The 13037-nt window shown below is 42.7% G+C and overlaps 1 protein-coding gene across 1 annotated transcript; it reads right to left on the bottom strand.

Moving 5' to 3' along the window:
- Positions 1-3807: 3807 nt before the first annotated feature.
- Positions 3808-9575, bottom strand: LOC116161951 (putative metabolite transport protein HI_1104). The gene is made up of 8 exons (XM_031475453.1): positions 9418-9575; positions 9050-9280; positions 5221-5484; positions 5014-5176; positions 4753-4963; positions 4425-4703; positions 4182-4379; positions 3808-4129 (listed from the first exon to the last, which is right to left on the bottom strand). The coding sequence occupies exons 2-8, from the start codon at positions 9274-9276 to the stop codon at positions 3927-3929; spliced, it is 1545 nt and encodes a 514-aa protein (XP_031331313.1). The 5' UTR covers positions 9277-9280; positions 9418-9575; the 3' UTR covers positions 3808-3926.
- Between the last annotated feature and the right edge of the window lie 3462 nt (positions 9576-13037).

Below are 13037 nucleotides of genomic sequence, written 5' to 3'. Positions count from 1 at the left end.
ACTGTTTTTAAAAAAGCGACGATCGGACGTTGCACTTACGGGAAATTTGTTTTTATTTCGATTTAATGGGTTTCATTGTCAATTAATTGTGTGTTTATTCGAACCCATTGTACGACTCGCACAGAATATTTATGTCATGTTTCTCTTCGTGTCCAAGATTCGTTTCAGGTGTTGATAAAAATGTGCTTAATAATTTATTTGGAATTTCGGAAGTTGATCGATTGAGTCCCCCAAATTATTAATTTCAGTCAATATTGGGATCTTTTTTTGTAGCAGATGAATGGGAGATATAAGACGAAATTACAACATTAGTAGCGCGAGCAAGGGACGAATATCCACAGCATTGGATCCTAATTACCGAACGATCCAATTTTTCCGAAGTTGGACGACTAGAGGGTAGATTTAGACGCCGTATGTTTAAGGTAAGGTAAATTGTATTTGTTGAATCAGTACGTTTTACTTTGATTTGATCGGTTGGAGTGTGATTAGAAATAACCTTTGTTTTATATGTACCGTTACTGAATCATGTTTGTTATACTGTACAGGGGATTATGCCTAAATATTGTTTTATTAAGTATTTATTTATGAATTCACGTGGAAGTATATTGTCAGTGTAATGTTGCTCTGTATGTGGTTACCCTTTCGATTCAAAGAACTGCGGATTGCGGCGAGAAACTGTCAATGTTCATGATAATAATCGCAACTCGTATAGCACAGATTCTAAACCACAGAGTTTTTGTTAGTAGGATCTCACCCCTAAGACTTGTAACTTGTCCCTCGTGCGGGATACTCAAGTCAACAATTGAGATTAACCACAGCTTAAGATGTCGCTAGTTTGGTTACAGCATTTCCCATTCACTGTGATTGTCTCTTCACGGCGAAAAGTGTTAGTTCACAAACAATTCGATAATTTCCACAAATTTAAATGAATGACCAAAAATATAAATTAAACTTGGGGCCATGACCGTGCAATAAAAACATAACCATAAAGTGAGCAGACATCTACACCAAAAATGAAATGAATTCAAACAGTAAAAGTTAACGGCATTTTTATGCCTACCTAAACCGTTCATCGATGAAACTTGGTGGAATGGTTAGACGTATACCCGTTAAGTTTGTGATTTAGTAAAAGTGCGCGAGGCGGCGCAGTGTTCGTGGTCTAGAGACGGAGCATCAGCATCGTCGTAGGATATAAACGTCTCGTAGACGTTATTTCTGTTTAAACACCAAAAATAATGACGGAACACCACGTACAGGGTGGCCAAATAAGAATGCGAGGTACTGTATCTGGGAACCTGTCCATCGTAGAGGCTTGCGGTAAATAAAATTATTACTAAAACGACCACGAGAGAAACCTGGAAAATATTTTTAAGTTTCTGCAATGGCCGCTAGGGGGCGTAACTGCAATCTGGAATCTAAAAAAGTGATTTTTCTGTGAATTTCGCTATATTAACCTAACAAAAAAATGTCCGGTCTTTGAAGTTGACGATAATCTGAACCTTTTTTGTTTGACAATTTTTCCTGTATCGTATCTCTAAAAATGAAGTGGTGGGGGGTATTGAAAGGTTTCCGTAAAGAACAATCTGTATCTTCGAAACGACTGAGCCGATTTTAACAAACTCGGGTTAATTGAAAAGTTATTCTTCGGCGACAAATATTATAATATTTGAAGTTTTGTTAGTTTCACATATCACCGCTTGAGGGCGTTTTTCGACATTCCGACAGAAATGGTTAATTTTCTCAGAAAAATTAAATGCGTTGATTTTTTTCATGAAAAATGATGTCTAAACAAACTCGCGAAAACCGCATCTCGATATCTTCTTCCTAACCTAAAATGTAGGTCAAAGAAAATTTTATACCCTCAAAATTTTATTTTTTTAAGCTAATTTTAATGCCGCCGTAAATGCTCGAAATGCTGGCTTCTTTGGCCTAAATTTTAAGTTAGGAACAAAATATCGAGATGCTGTTTTCGCGAGTTTGTTTAGGAATCATTTAGCTACTTTTTCATTCAAAAAAATCGAACCAATGCATTAATTTTTTTAAGAAAATTAACCATTTCTGTCGGAATGTCGAAAAAGCCCTCAAGCGGTGATATGTGAAACTAACAAAACTTCAAATAGTATAATATTTGTAGCTGAAGAATAGCTCTTTTGAACTAACTAGCAAGTTTGTTTAAATCGTCTCAGCCGTTTCGAAGGTACAGGGTGTTCTTTACGGAAACCTTTGAATACCCCCCGCCACTTCATTTTTAGAGATACAGGAAAAATTGTCAAACAAAAATTGTTCAAAAACCGGACATTTTTTTTGTTAGGTTAGCGGAATTCACAGAAAAATCACTTTTTTAGATTCTAGATTGCAGTTACGCCCCCTAGCGGTCATTTCAGAAATATGTTCCAGGTTTTGCTCGTGGTCGTTTTAGTAATACATTTTTTTACCGCAAGCCTCTGCGATGGATAGATTCTCAGATACAGTACCTCGCATTCTTAGTTGGCCACCCTGTATATGAGAAATATTTCAATTTACTAAAGTAAATGTGGGGGATTATTTACGAATTAGCGTAGAATTTGTTCGTTTCATTTGAATTTGTTTTTCTGTGTTGTTTTTCCATTTTAGAATTGTTTGCCAATTTAGATAAGGCGCGTTAAGTAAGACACGTGGTCAAATTTGAGTATTTTATAAAAGTACTTGCGAAAAGCACTTTTGATATCCGCAGAAAGTTTAATTGATTTCTACGATAATGCACATCTGTTGTTGTGAACGGGAGATGCGGGTGTAAGTGGGGACACGTTTTGCGTTAACTAATCTAATTATGATTGGCGCATTATTTGGAAAATTATTTTTAGTGGATGTGGCGTTTCTTTAAATATTGCAGACGACAAATGAACACGGCTGGTTCACGACGGTTGGAAAGCGTGTATGTTTTACTATGCTATTTTTTTTAAATTTGGGCAGTCCGCCCGATTTGATTAGTTGAAGACGTTGTTCTGTCTTTGCTATAATAATTTTGTGCAGAAGCAAGTTGTTGAGAAGTTTAAAGCGGTTTTTCCATTGATTTGTCAAGTTAATATTAATACGTTAAACAAAAGTGAAGTTTAGAAGCTGTGGGCGTTTGTGGTGTTAAGTGCGGCTTGTTTATCGCAAACCTCTGTACGATTAAATTATTTGGATTATTAAAACAGAAAAAAAACTAAGTAATCTTGTGATTTTCTTATTTTGTCTGTCGAACGGCTGCGTGCGGGGTAATTTTTCCAAACAAGCTTTGCACGCTTTTCTTTGTTTCAGGAATTTTGTTTAATTTTCTTTTGATGTTTTTCGGATTTTGTGTTTATTCGAACCCATTGTGCGACACCGATCGAGTGTTTATGTTAGATTTACCTTCTCGCATCCAAGATTTATTTCAGGTTGAGACTTATTTGTTATACTGTACAGGTGATTATATCTAAATTGTTTTATTGTTTTTAAGTATTTATCTATGTATCCACGTGGAATTATATTGTCAGTGTACTGTTGCTCTGTGTGTGTCGACTAACCTTTTACTCTGTAAAAGAAGTTCCTCATACAGTTGCGACTCTTCGCAGTATCATGTTGCTTCCTCATCTTGTGCGCACTGCAGGTCTTGTGTCTTAGCAATACGAGAAGGGGGGTCCTCTAATTAACTTTGCCCCTTTTGAGTATGTGGATTTTGTTTGTGTACGATAGTTTCCAGAACACCACCATACGAGTATTGAGGGTTATAGGGAAAGGGTTATCGAGTCCCCCAGTAAACGATGGTCTAAGTAACTATGGTTACCATGTCAAACTACCAGATAACAGCACAATTTTATTATCGACTATCCACTAACTTACAACAAAATAAATTACGAGAATCAAACAACTTAAAGCTAAAGAGATTGAGCTATTTACAACACATTAAGAATTTGTACGATTCACAGTCGACTGCTCTCGTGCATGTACGGCCTTTCGATGTGTATATTCGGATAGGCGGTTCGTTTTGGTAGCGTAGCCAACGAGGACTCGTCGGCCGTCGTGAAAATTTTGTTGTCGTGTCCCAGCTCCTTAGCGAGCGGCGTCGGTGCCTCCTTTTGCGGTCCTTCCATCAGGAACATGGTCAAAAAGAACATGATGGAACCTGCGAGAGTAATTGCGTTTTAAAGGATCGGGGGGCGATTTCGGCTACTTACTGATTCCGTAAAATCCGGCGAAGAAGATGTAGAGACTTTCTCGGTAGCCTATCGCTCGCGAGACCGGGTCGACGAGGATCGGGAGGTTGCCTCCGATGTTGTTCATCACGAACAGGAATATGCCGACGGTTGTCGATCGCACTTGCAGCGGAACGATTTCGACGAGGATCGCGAAAAGAATTCCGAACCACATTTCAGCTGCCCAAAATCGAGTGAGACATGGTTTGCAGAATGAGCACTTACCGAAAAAGTAGGAGATTCCCAAGGTGACCATGGCCCATACGGGACCCAGGTAGACTGCTCCGAACGAGCCCGGGGTGGCGATGATTTGGCTGATAGCCAAAACGGCCAGTCGCGAGCGGACTCCCATTTTCGCCACTATTTTGTCAGAGATAATTCCACCAATTACGACGCCAATGCTACCGATCACTATAGTTACGGCGAACAGCCACCAGCTCAAATCGTAGTCGGGGAAGTACGTCTGATAGTACAAGTCACAGTTGTACGCGAAACACATTCCACCTGCAATTCCTCGATGATCTCCAGTAGGAGAACGATTGGGGGCACTTACCGCAATGACGAAGCGAAGCTGCGAGCGCCAACATGATTATGCGCGGATCCTTAATGACGGCCCAAACCATTTGTCGTTTCTTCGTTTTTACTGTCGTCTCTTGGTCACCCTCGCTGATCGATTGGCGCGCAGGTTCTCTTAGTGTTAATCCGGTTAGGACCGCAATGATTATCGCGATAAGCCCCGTACCGTAATACACAGATCTCCACCCCTAAGCATAAGGTAATCGTCGAACTGCAGCGAGTGATGTACCAAACTTACCGAGTCCGCGATGTTTAAACGGGGTATGTACTTGCCGACGGGAAACGCGAGACCGTACCCTCCGTAGATTCCCCAGTTAAAAATCGACATCACCAGCGCGCGCTTCTCCTCGGGGAAGATGTCGGTGAGGATGCCAGTCGCGAGCGGATTACAGCCGGATTCTCTAAAATTGAAGGTGAGCCTTTGTCGCGGTGTTCGCAGACGTACCCCGCCGCTACAATCATCCGAAGTACGACCAGGTGCCAGTACTCCTTGACGATGCCGCAGAGGATGATCGCCACTCCGAAGATGACCGTGCAGATCGTGAGCATGCGAACCCGGTTGAATTTGTCGGCGGCGAAGCCGAGGATGACGCCCATTATGGTGAAGACGGCCATGAAACTGGGACCGGCCAGTATCTGATAGTCGATGCCTAATCCGTTGTAATTCCATTCGCAGTAATACGTGCCGTTTATGTTGAAAGATAAACAACTGAAAATTAGACAAATGAAACTACATGATCATGAGCATTTTACATCTAATCATTGGGGTGTGGTACACCAGTGATGTAATGTAAGTTATCTAATCGCCATTTGGAAGATAATTCGCCATTTTCGGGCGTGAAAAATGTACTGGCGACAGTCAGACGTGCGATAACACAATCTTAATGTTTTTTACGTGACCAAAACGGCCGATTCATGATGCCATGGAGCATCGTGAGAAGCGCGAATTTTGAAATCTGGCGGATATTGATTAATGGCCTTTATACGCGCGTGATTGGTTCAAGTAGCCGCTTTAACTTATTAGAGCAATTTTGTACGCGGTTTTTGTAAATTTGAAAAAGTATGGTTCTTTAAAGGACCCTCGAATTTTTGCTTTCCGGACGAAAACTACACACCCCACCAACTCCTGGTGTCCATTTCCAATAATTATAATATTAGGGGTATGCAGGATACGTTTTGGGGCAGAATGTAGCACCGGGGGGTCGGGGGCCCAGCAAAGAATCCGGAATTGTGATAGGTGTTGGGAAAAGAACGTAGAATCTTTCCTTTTGTTCCTGGGGGGTATTCCATACCCCCCAGACCCCCGGTGCCATGTTATCACACAAAACGTACAGCTTTTAAAGACTAGCGTGATAGTTGTCTATAAGAGACCATCGAAATTTGCTTTCTTGATGATGATTCCACACCTCACCAACTCCTGGTGTCCATTTCCAATAATTATAATATTAGGGGTATGCAGGATACGTTTTGGGGCAGAATGTAGCACCGGGGGGTCGGGGGCCCAGCAAAGAATCCGGAATTGTGATAGGTGTTGGGAAAAGAACGTAGAATCTTTCCTTTTGTTCCTGGGGGGTATTCCATACCCCCCAGACCCCCGGTGCCATGTTATCACACAAAACGTACAGCTTTTAAAGACTAGCGTGATAGTTGTCTATAAGAGACCATCGAAATTTGCTTTCTTGATGATGATTCCACACCTCATCAACTCCTGGTGTCCATTTCCAATAATTATAATATTAGGGGTATGGAGGATACGTTTTGGGGCAGAATGTAGAACCGGGGGGTCTGGGGGGTATCGAATACCCCCCAGCAAAGAATCCGGAATTGTGATAGGTGTAGGGAAAAGAACGTAGAATCTTTCCTTTTGTTCGTGGGGGGTATTCCATACCCCCCAGACCCCCCGGTGCTACGTTATCACACAAAACGTACAGCTTTTAAAGACTAGCGTGATAGTATTCTATAAAGAACCATGGAATTTTGCTTTCTTGATGATGATTCCACACCTCACCAACTTCTGGTGTTCATTTTCAATAATTATAATATTAGGGGTATGCAGAATACCTTTTGGGGCAGAATGTAGAACCGGGGGTGGAATACCCCCCAGCCAAGAATCCGGAAGTGTGATAGGTCTAGGGAAAAGAACGTAGAATCTTTCCTTTTATTCCTAGGGGGTATTCCATACCCCCAGACCCCCCGGTGCATGTTATCACACAAAACGTACACTTTTTAAAGAACTAGCGTGATAGTTTTCTATAAGAGACCATCGAAATTTGTTTTCTTGATGATGATTCCACACCTCATCAATCCTGGTGTCCATTTCCAATAATTATATATTAGGGGTATGGAGGATACGTTTTGGGGCAGAATGTAGAACCGGGGGGTATGGAATAACCCCCTAGCCAAGAATCCGGAAGTGTGATAGGTCTAGGGAAAAAGAACGCCGAATCTTTCCTTTCGTTCCGGGGGGGTATTCCATACCCCCCCAGACCCCCCGGTGCCATGTCATCACATAAAACGTACAGCTTTTAAGAACTAGTGATAGTTTTCTATAAGAGACCATCGAAATTTGCTTTCTTGATCATGATTCCACACCTCATCAACTCCTGGTGTTCATTTTCAATAATTATAATATTAGGGGTATGCAGGATACGTTTTGGGGCAGAATGTAGAACCGGGGGGTCTGGGGAGTATGTAATCTATTTATGTAATCACACAAAATGTACAGCTCTTAAGGACTATGTGCTTCCCTGACCATGATTCCACACCCTACCAAGACCAACAAGTAAAGTAAAATGTAGAAGAGGGTGGCCGGGGGGGGGGGGGGGTATGGAAAACCCTCAACAATGCGTCCGGAGATTTGGTAGGTGTGCGGAAGAGAACATTGAATCTTTCTTTTTTCCATTTCATCCTCTCCTCAGACTTGCCGCCTCCCCCCCTCCGTTCTAGGATATCCCTTTTCTTGGATATGGAGATTTGGGGAACGTTGTGGGGGTAATGTTAACATGGGAAGGGGGTGTCTGCCGGCGGTAGGGAATAACGCCCGGCACAGGAAGAATCGGTGGGAGCGGGGATACCCTTTTGATGGGTGTAGGGAAAAAACATTGAATCTTTCAACTTTTCTGGGGGGGGGGGTGTCATCAAATTTTCATTTTTTTGGAGATTTGGATAACGCTTAGGGGTAAAACATCTTGAGGGGGGTGTTACTCGCCAGCACAAGAGAAAGCGGCTACCTTTTCCGGAAATCTGCCACGACAGTTGCTTCGAGAGGGAGCTTTCAAATGTTTTGTTTCTGGGGAGGGGGGTGCCCCCCCACTTGGTCACAAATTGTTCAATAGGGTCGGGACTTTTGATAATAAATTCAATGAATCCATATAAATCGGTGGGCTCGATTATACACGGGATAGAACGAGTGTTTGAAGCTCCAGCGGAATACGCTTTGACCCGCGATGTCCCGGGGTATTGCCTTAGAGTTCTAATTCCGGAGCAAGCACGATTTCTTCATTATATCGAAACAAAGGACCTAGTTATGAGGCTACAGTACTTCAACAGTTTCAAGAGGGGGGTAGTGTTGCGAACCTTCTAGAACATTATCGAGTATGCTACCAGAATTAATTCTTTACGGTGGCTTAGAATCAACCTCGTTGCATTTTGTAATTGTAACGTTACAATTGATTTGCAATTGCAAATAAATTCCAACCACGCGCCGAGGATTTTACATAATCTAAATCGATTGCACAATTTTTACGTCCGTGATTTAATCGGATTCAGCGTGATGTTTACATTTTTGAGTTGACCGGTCGATCCACCTTCGTTTTCATTAATTAATTAGCATATTTTAAACTAAGGCGGCGCGCGCGCTCTTTGATAAAAAATGTAAGAATTCGAAAGTGACACTGTTTCGAATTACGCGGTGCGTAACCTTGAAATTACGCGGGAAAAAAGTGCAACTCACGGCCAATTAGCATCGTAACATTGATCGGTGTCAATATAAGTTAATGGGGCAGCATCGCGGAATTGGCAAGATGGATGACAATCAATTGACACGGTTCACAGTTCATGGTGTCGAGATTAAAGTACGACGCCTCCCTTTACCCTGCACCGGCAGTATTTCTGAAGGTGACGTACAGAAATTGACATTTTTATTGACTTGAGAAGCGAAGATAATAAAGCGCCACCAAGGTAAGGGAAAAAAATCGGACGCTTCTCAATTTGCATGCCAAGGTTTGGCATAATTATGCTAATATTGTGGACATCAAGGGCGCAAAGACACTTACGTTTCCGAATTGTTCGCCGTATGGCAAAGATCCGGTAACTCCGACAAGTGGTAGTTGGTATTGTTCAATTGGCAGGCGATATCGCCGTAATGCAAGTCCATGGCGATCGCCTTTGATGTAACCCCGATGAGGTAGTGGCCCAGTTCGCCCATAACGTATCCAATCGAAACGACCGCCAGCACGTACGGCTGGTACAGGAAGCTCAGCCTTTCCGCCAATCGTGCCATTTTTCTGCAAGAAACAAAGGCGAGCCTTTAAACTTTCTCTACCGACTCAATGCCAAGGTTTACGGGCTGCCTTGATGGTGTTCCCATTTAAAAATAGACACGCACCGAGTTAAGCAAAAAAACAAAAACAAAAGGGCTTACCCCAAAACTGTCAAAAATCCAAAACAAGGCAGAAAACCACTCGAGCCCTTAACGCCAACTGTCCCGGCTCGTCTAACCGTGACCGCGCTGTTAGCTGCACTGTCATGAAAAAGAAGTTGACCCTTCTATAATATCCACCTTCCATTCGTATGTCTTTGTGTGAAACAATCATATTAGAAATGAACTTGCTCGCTCAAAGTTTGTCTCACTCACTTTCGCGCTTGGGGGACGCGGAAATGCGGAAATTCCGCAATCGGACTGGAAGTGACTTGCGATTAGGGACAAATTTTGGGATTTTATCGCCACCGCAGCAATTACTCGTAGATCTAGGGCGTTATCAGTCGAAATTTCGTCGAAAAAATCGATTTCCTAACGCGCACGTGAGTGTGTGGAGTCATGCGGTGAGGTCAATTTTTTGAATTATTACCCGATTGCCGACCATGAATATAATTAAAACAACCCCCAATTTACTGTCCAATTTACCAATGACAAAGTGTAACGGTAAACATTAATAAATTCCCTCATAAGTTAACAAGGACGAGATATTTTTATGAACGATTTACTTATAAATAACTTTTGTGGTCACTAAACGAGTTTTTTCCTCGAGTGATCTATGCTAATTGGGAAAATTTCTTCTAAACTTTGTATGTTTACGATTAGTCCGAATCAAAACATAATTGCCTTGTTAATCATGACTTTGAGATATCCTCAAAAAGGGGAATCACGCACGAAATTCCCATAATTCCAAAAATGCATTAGTCATTTTCAAAAATCCTTGTTACACCAGGTTTTAGTGGAAAGATTTGCGCTTGAGAACATCTACATAAATGCACGAGATTATTTAAGTCCATGCGTCAAGTTTGGATTATGACATTTCTCGATTTTGATCTTTGTCAGGTATTGTGGGCATGTTTGAGAGCGACTTCTGGCCAATGAAAGTACAAGTATCCCATAAACACATTCATGAACTTACCTTTTAATGAAGAAATAGCCGGCGACGCTTCAAGAAATTTCACTCGAAAACAGAAAAAAACGAACTAAACCACTCGGTAATTGGAATGACGATGACCCAAAATGCGTGTATTCCGAGTGTGTCAATTACGTGTAGCAATTCCCGAAGGAGAATGCACACTCACATTTATAATACCAACAAAATCAATTCGATCATGCATCAATAGCTTAGAACACCTTAATCGGTTCAAACTTCGAAACACACGAGATAACAAGGTGGTTAAAGAAAATGGCCATACTTACGTACGCATTCAAATTATAGCCTCCCAACTGTATCTCATTCCAAACCAATTCGAGAACACACCAAATTCGGTTAATCGCCAGAAATAATACATATAAAAATTTTCAATTAAACCGACATTGATTTTATCCAAATGGATGTCTCCTTAAACTGAACAAGCTGCGATAGCAATGGTCTTCAATACAAACTTGCAGTGATTGTAACATTGAGAGGGCTACAACACACTATTTTAAGACTCGGGCGATTTGAGTCATTAGGGCTGCAAGTTTTGAGGGAAAACGTAGCTCTGGGGGGTATGGAATACCCAGGAACCAAGGATAGATTCTCTTCCTTATTCTTATTAAAATATTCGGACGCTTGGCTGGGGGGTATTCCAGACCCCCCGGTTGTATATTCTCCCCCAGAAGATATAATGTAACATCAGGAGCTTCTGGAGTATGCAATCCTCGTCAGAAAAGCAAAATTCGACGTCCATTATGAAAACCACCGCGAGAGTCTTTTGGGCTGTACGTTTAGAGGGAAAACGTAGCTCTGGGGGGTATGGAATACCCCCCAGGAACAAAGGATAGATTCAATGTTCTTTTCCTTACTCTTATTAAAATATTCGGACGCTTGGCTGGGGGGGTATTCCATACCCCCGGGACCCCCCGGTTGCATATTCTCCTCCAGAAGGTATAATGTAACACCAGGAGCTTCTGGAGTATGCAATCCTCGTCAGAAAAGCAAAATTCGACGTCCATTATGAAAACCACCGCGAGAGTCTTTTGGGCTGTACGTTTAGAGGGAAAACGTAGCACCGGGGGGTCTGGGGGGTATGGAATACCCCCCAGGAACAAAGGATAGATTCAATGTTCTTTTCCTTTCTCTTATTAAAATATTCGGACGCTTGGCTGGGGGGTATTCCATACCCCCCGGTTGTATATTCTCCCCCAGAAGATATAATGTAACATCAGGAGCTTCTGGAGTATGCAATCCTCGTCAGAAAAGCAAAATTCGACGTCCATTATGAAAACCACCGCGAGAGTCTTTTGGGCTGTACGTTTAGAGGGAAAACGTAGCTCTGGGGGGTATGGAATACCCCCCAGGAACAAAGGATAGATTCAATGTTCTTTTCCTTACTCTTATTAAAATATTCGGACGCTTGGCTGGGGGGTATTCCATACCCCCCGGTTGTATATTCTCCCCCAGAAGATATAGTGTAACACCAGGAGCCTCTGGAGTATGCAATCCTCGTCAGAAAAGCAAAATTCGACGTCCATTTATGCGAACCACCACGAGAGTCCTTTGGGGTGTACGTTTTGAGGGAAAACGTAGCACCGGTGGGTCTGGGGGGTATGGAATACCCCCCAGGAACAAAGGATAGATTCAATGTTCTTTTCCTTACTCTTATTAAAATATTCGGACGCTTGGCTGGGGGGGTATTCCATACCCCCCGGTTGTATATTCTCCCCCAGAAGATATAGTGTAACACCAGGAGCCTCTGGAGTATGCAATCCTCGTCAGAAAAGCAAAATTCGACGTCCATTTATGCGAACCACCGCGAGAGTCCTTTGGGCTGTACGTTTTGAGGGAAAACGTAGCACCGGTGGGTCTGGGGGGTATGGAATACCCCCCAGGAACAAAGGATAGATTCAATGTTCTTTTCCTTACTCTTATTAAAATATTCGGACGCTTGGCTGGGGGGTATTCCATACCCCCCCCCCGGTTGTATATTCTCCCCCAGAAGATATAGTGTAACACCAGGAGCTTCTGGAGTATGCAATCCTCGTCAGAAAAGCAAAATTCGACGTCCATTTATGCGAACCACCGCGAGAGTCCTTTGGGCTGTACGTTTTGAGGGAAGACGTAGCACCGGTGGGTCTGGGGGGTATTGAATACCCCCCAGGAACAAAGGATAGATTCAATGTTCTTTTCCTTACTCTTATTAAAATATTCGGACGCTTGGCTGGGGGGTATTCCATACCCCCCAGACCCCCCGGTTGTATATTCTCCCCCAGAAGATATAGTGTAACACCAGGAGCTTCTGGAGCATGCAATCCTCGTCAGAAAAGCAAAATTCGACGTCCATTTATGCGAACCACCGCGAGAGTCCTTTGGGCTGTACGTTTTGAGGGAAAACGTAGCACCGGTGGGTCTGGGGGGTATGGAATACCCCCCAGGAACAAAGGATAGATTCAATGTTCTTTTCCTTACTCTTATTAAAATATTCGGACGCTTGGCTGGGGGGGTATTCCATCCCCCGGGACCCCCCGGTTGCATATTCTCCTCCAGAAGGTATAATGTAACACCAGGAGCTTCTGGAGTATGCAATCCTCGTCAGAAAAGCAAAATTCGACGTCCATTTCAGAAAAACCCCACGAGAGTCTTT

The sequence above is a fragment of the Photinus pyralis genome, unplaced genomic scaffold, assembly GCF_008802855.1.
Source record: "Photinus pyralis isolate 1611_PpyrPB1 unplaced genomic scaffold, Ppyr1.3 Ppyr1.4_LG10, whole genome shotgun sequence".
Lineage (NCBI taxonomy): Eukaryota > Metazoa > Arthropoda > Insecta > Coleoptera > Lampyridae > Photinus > Photinus pyralis.
This window is presented reverse-complemented; position numbering and strand designations above follow the sequence as displayed.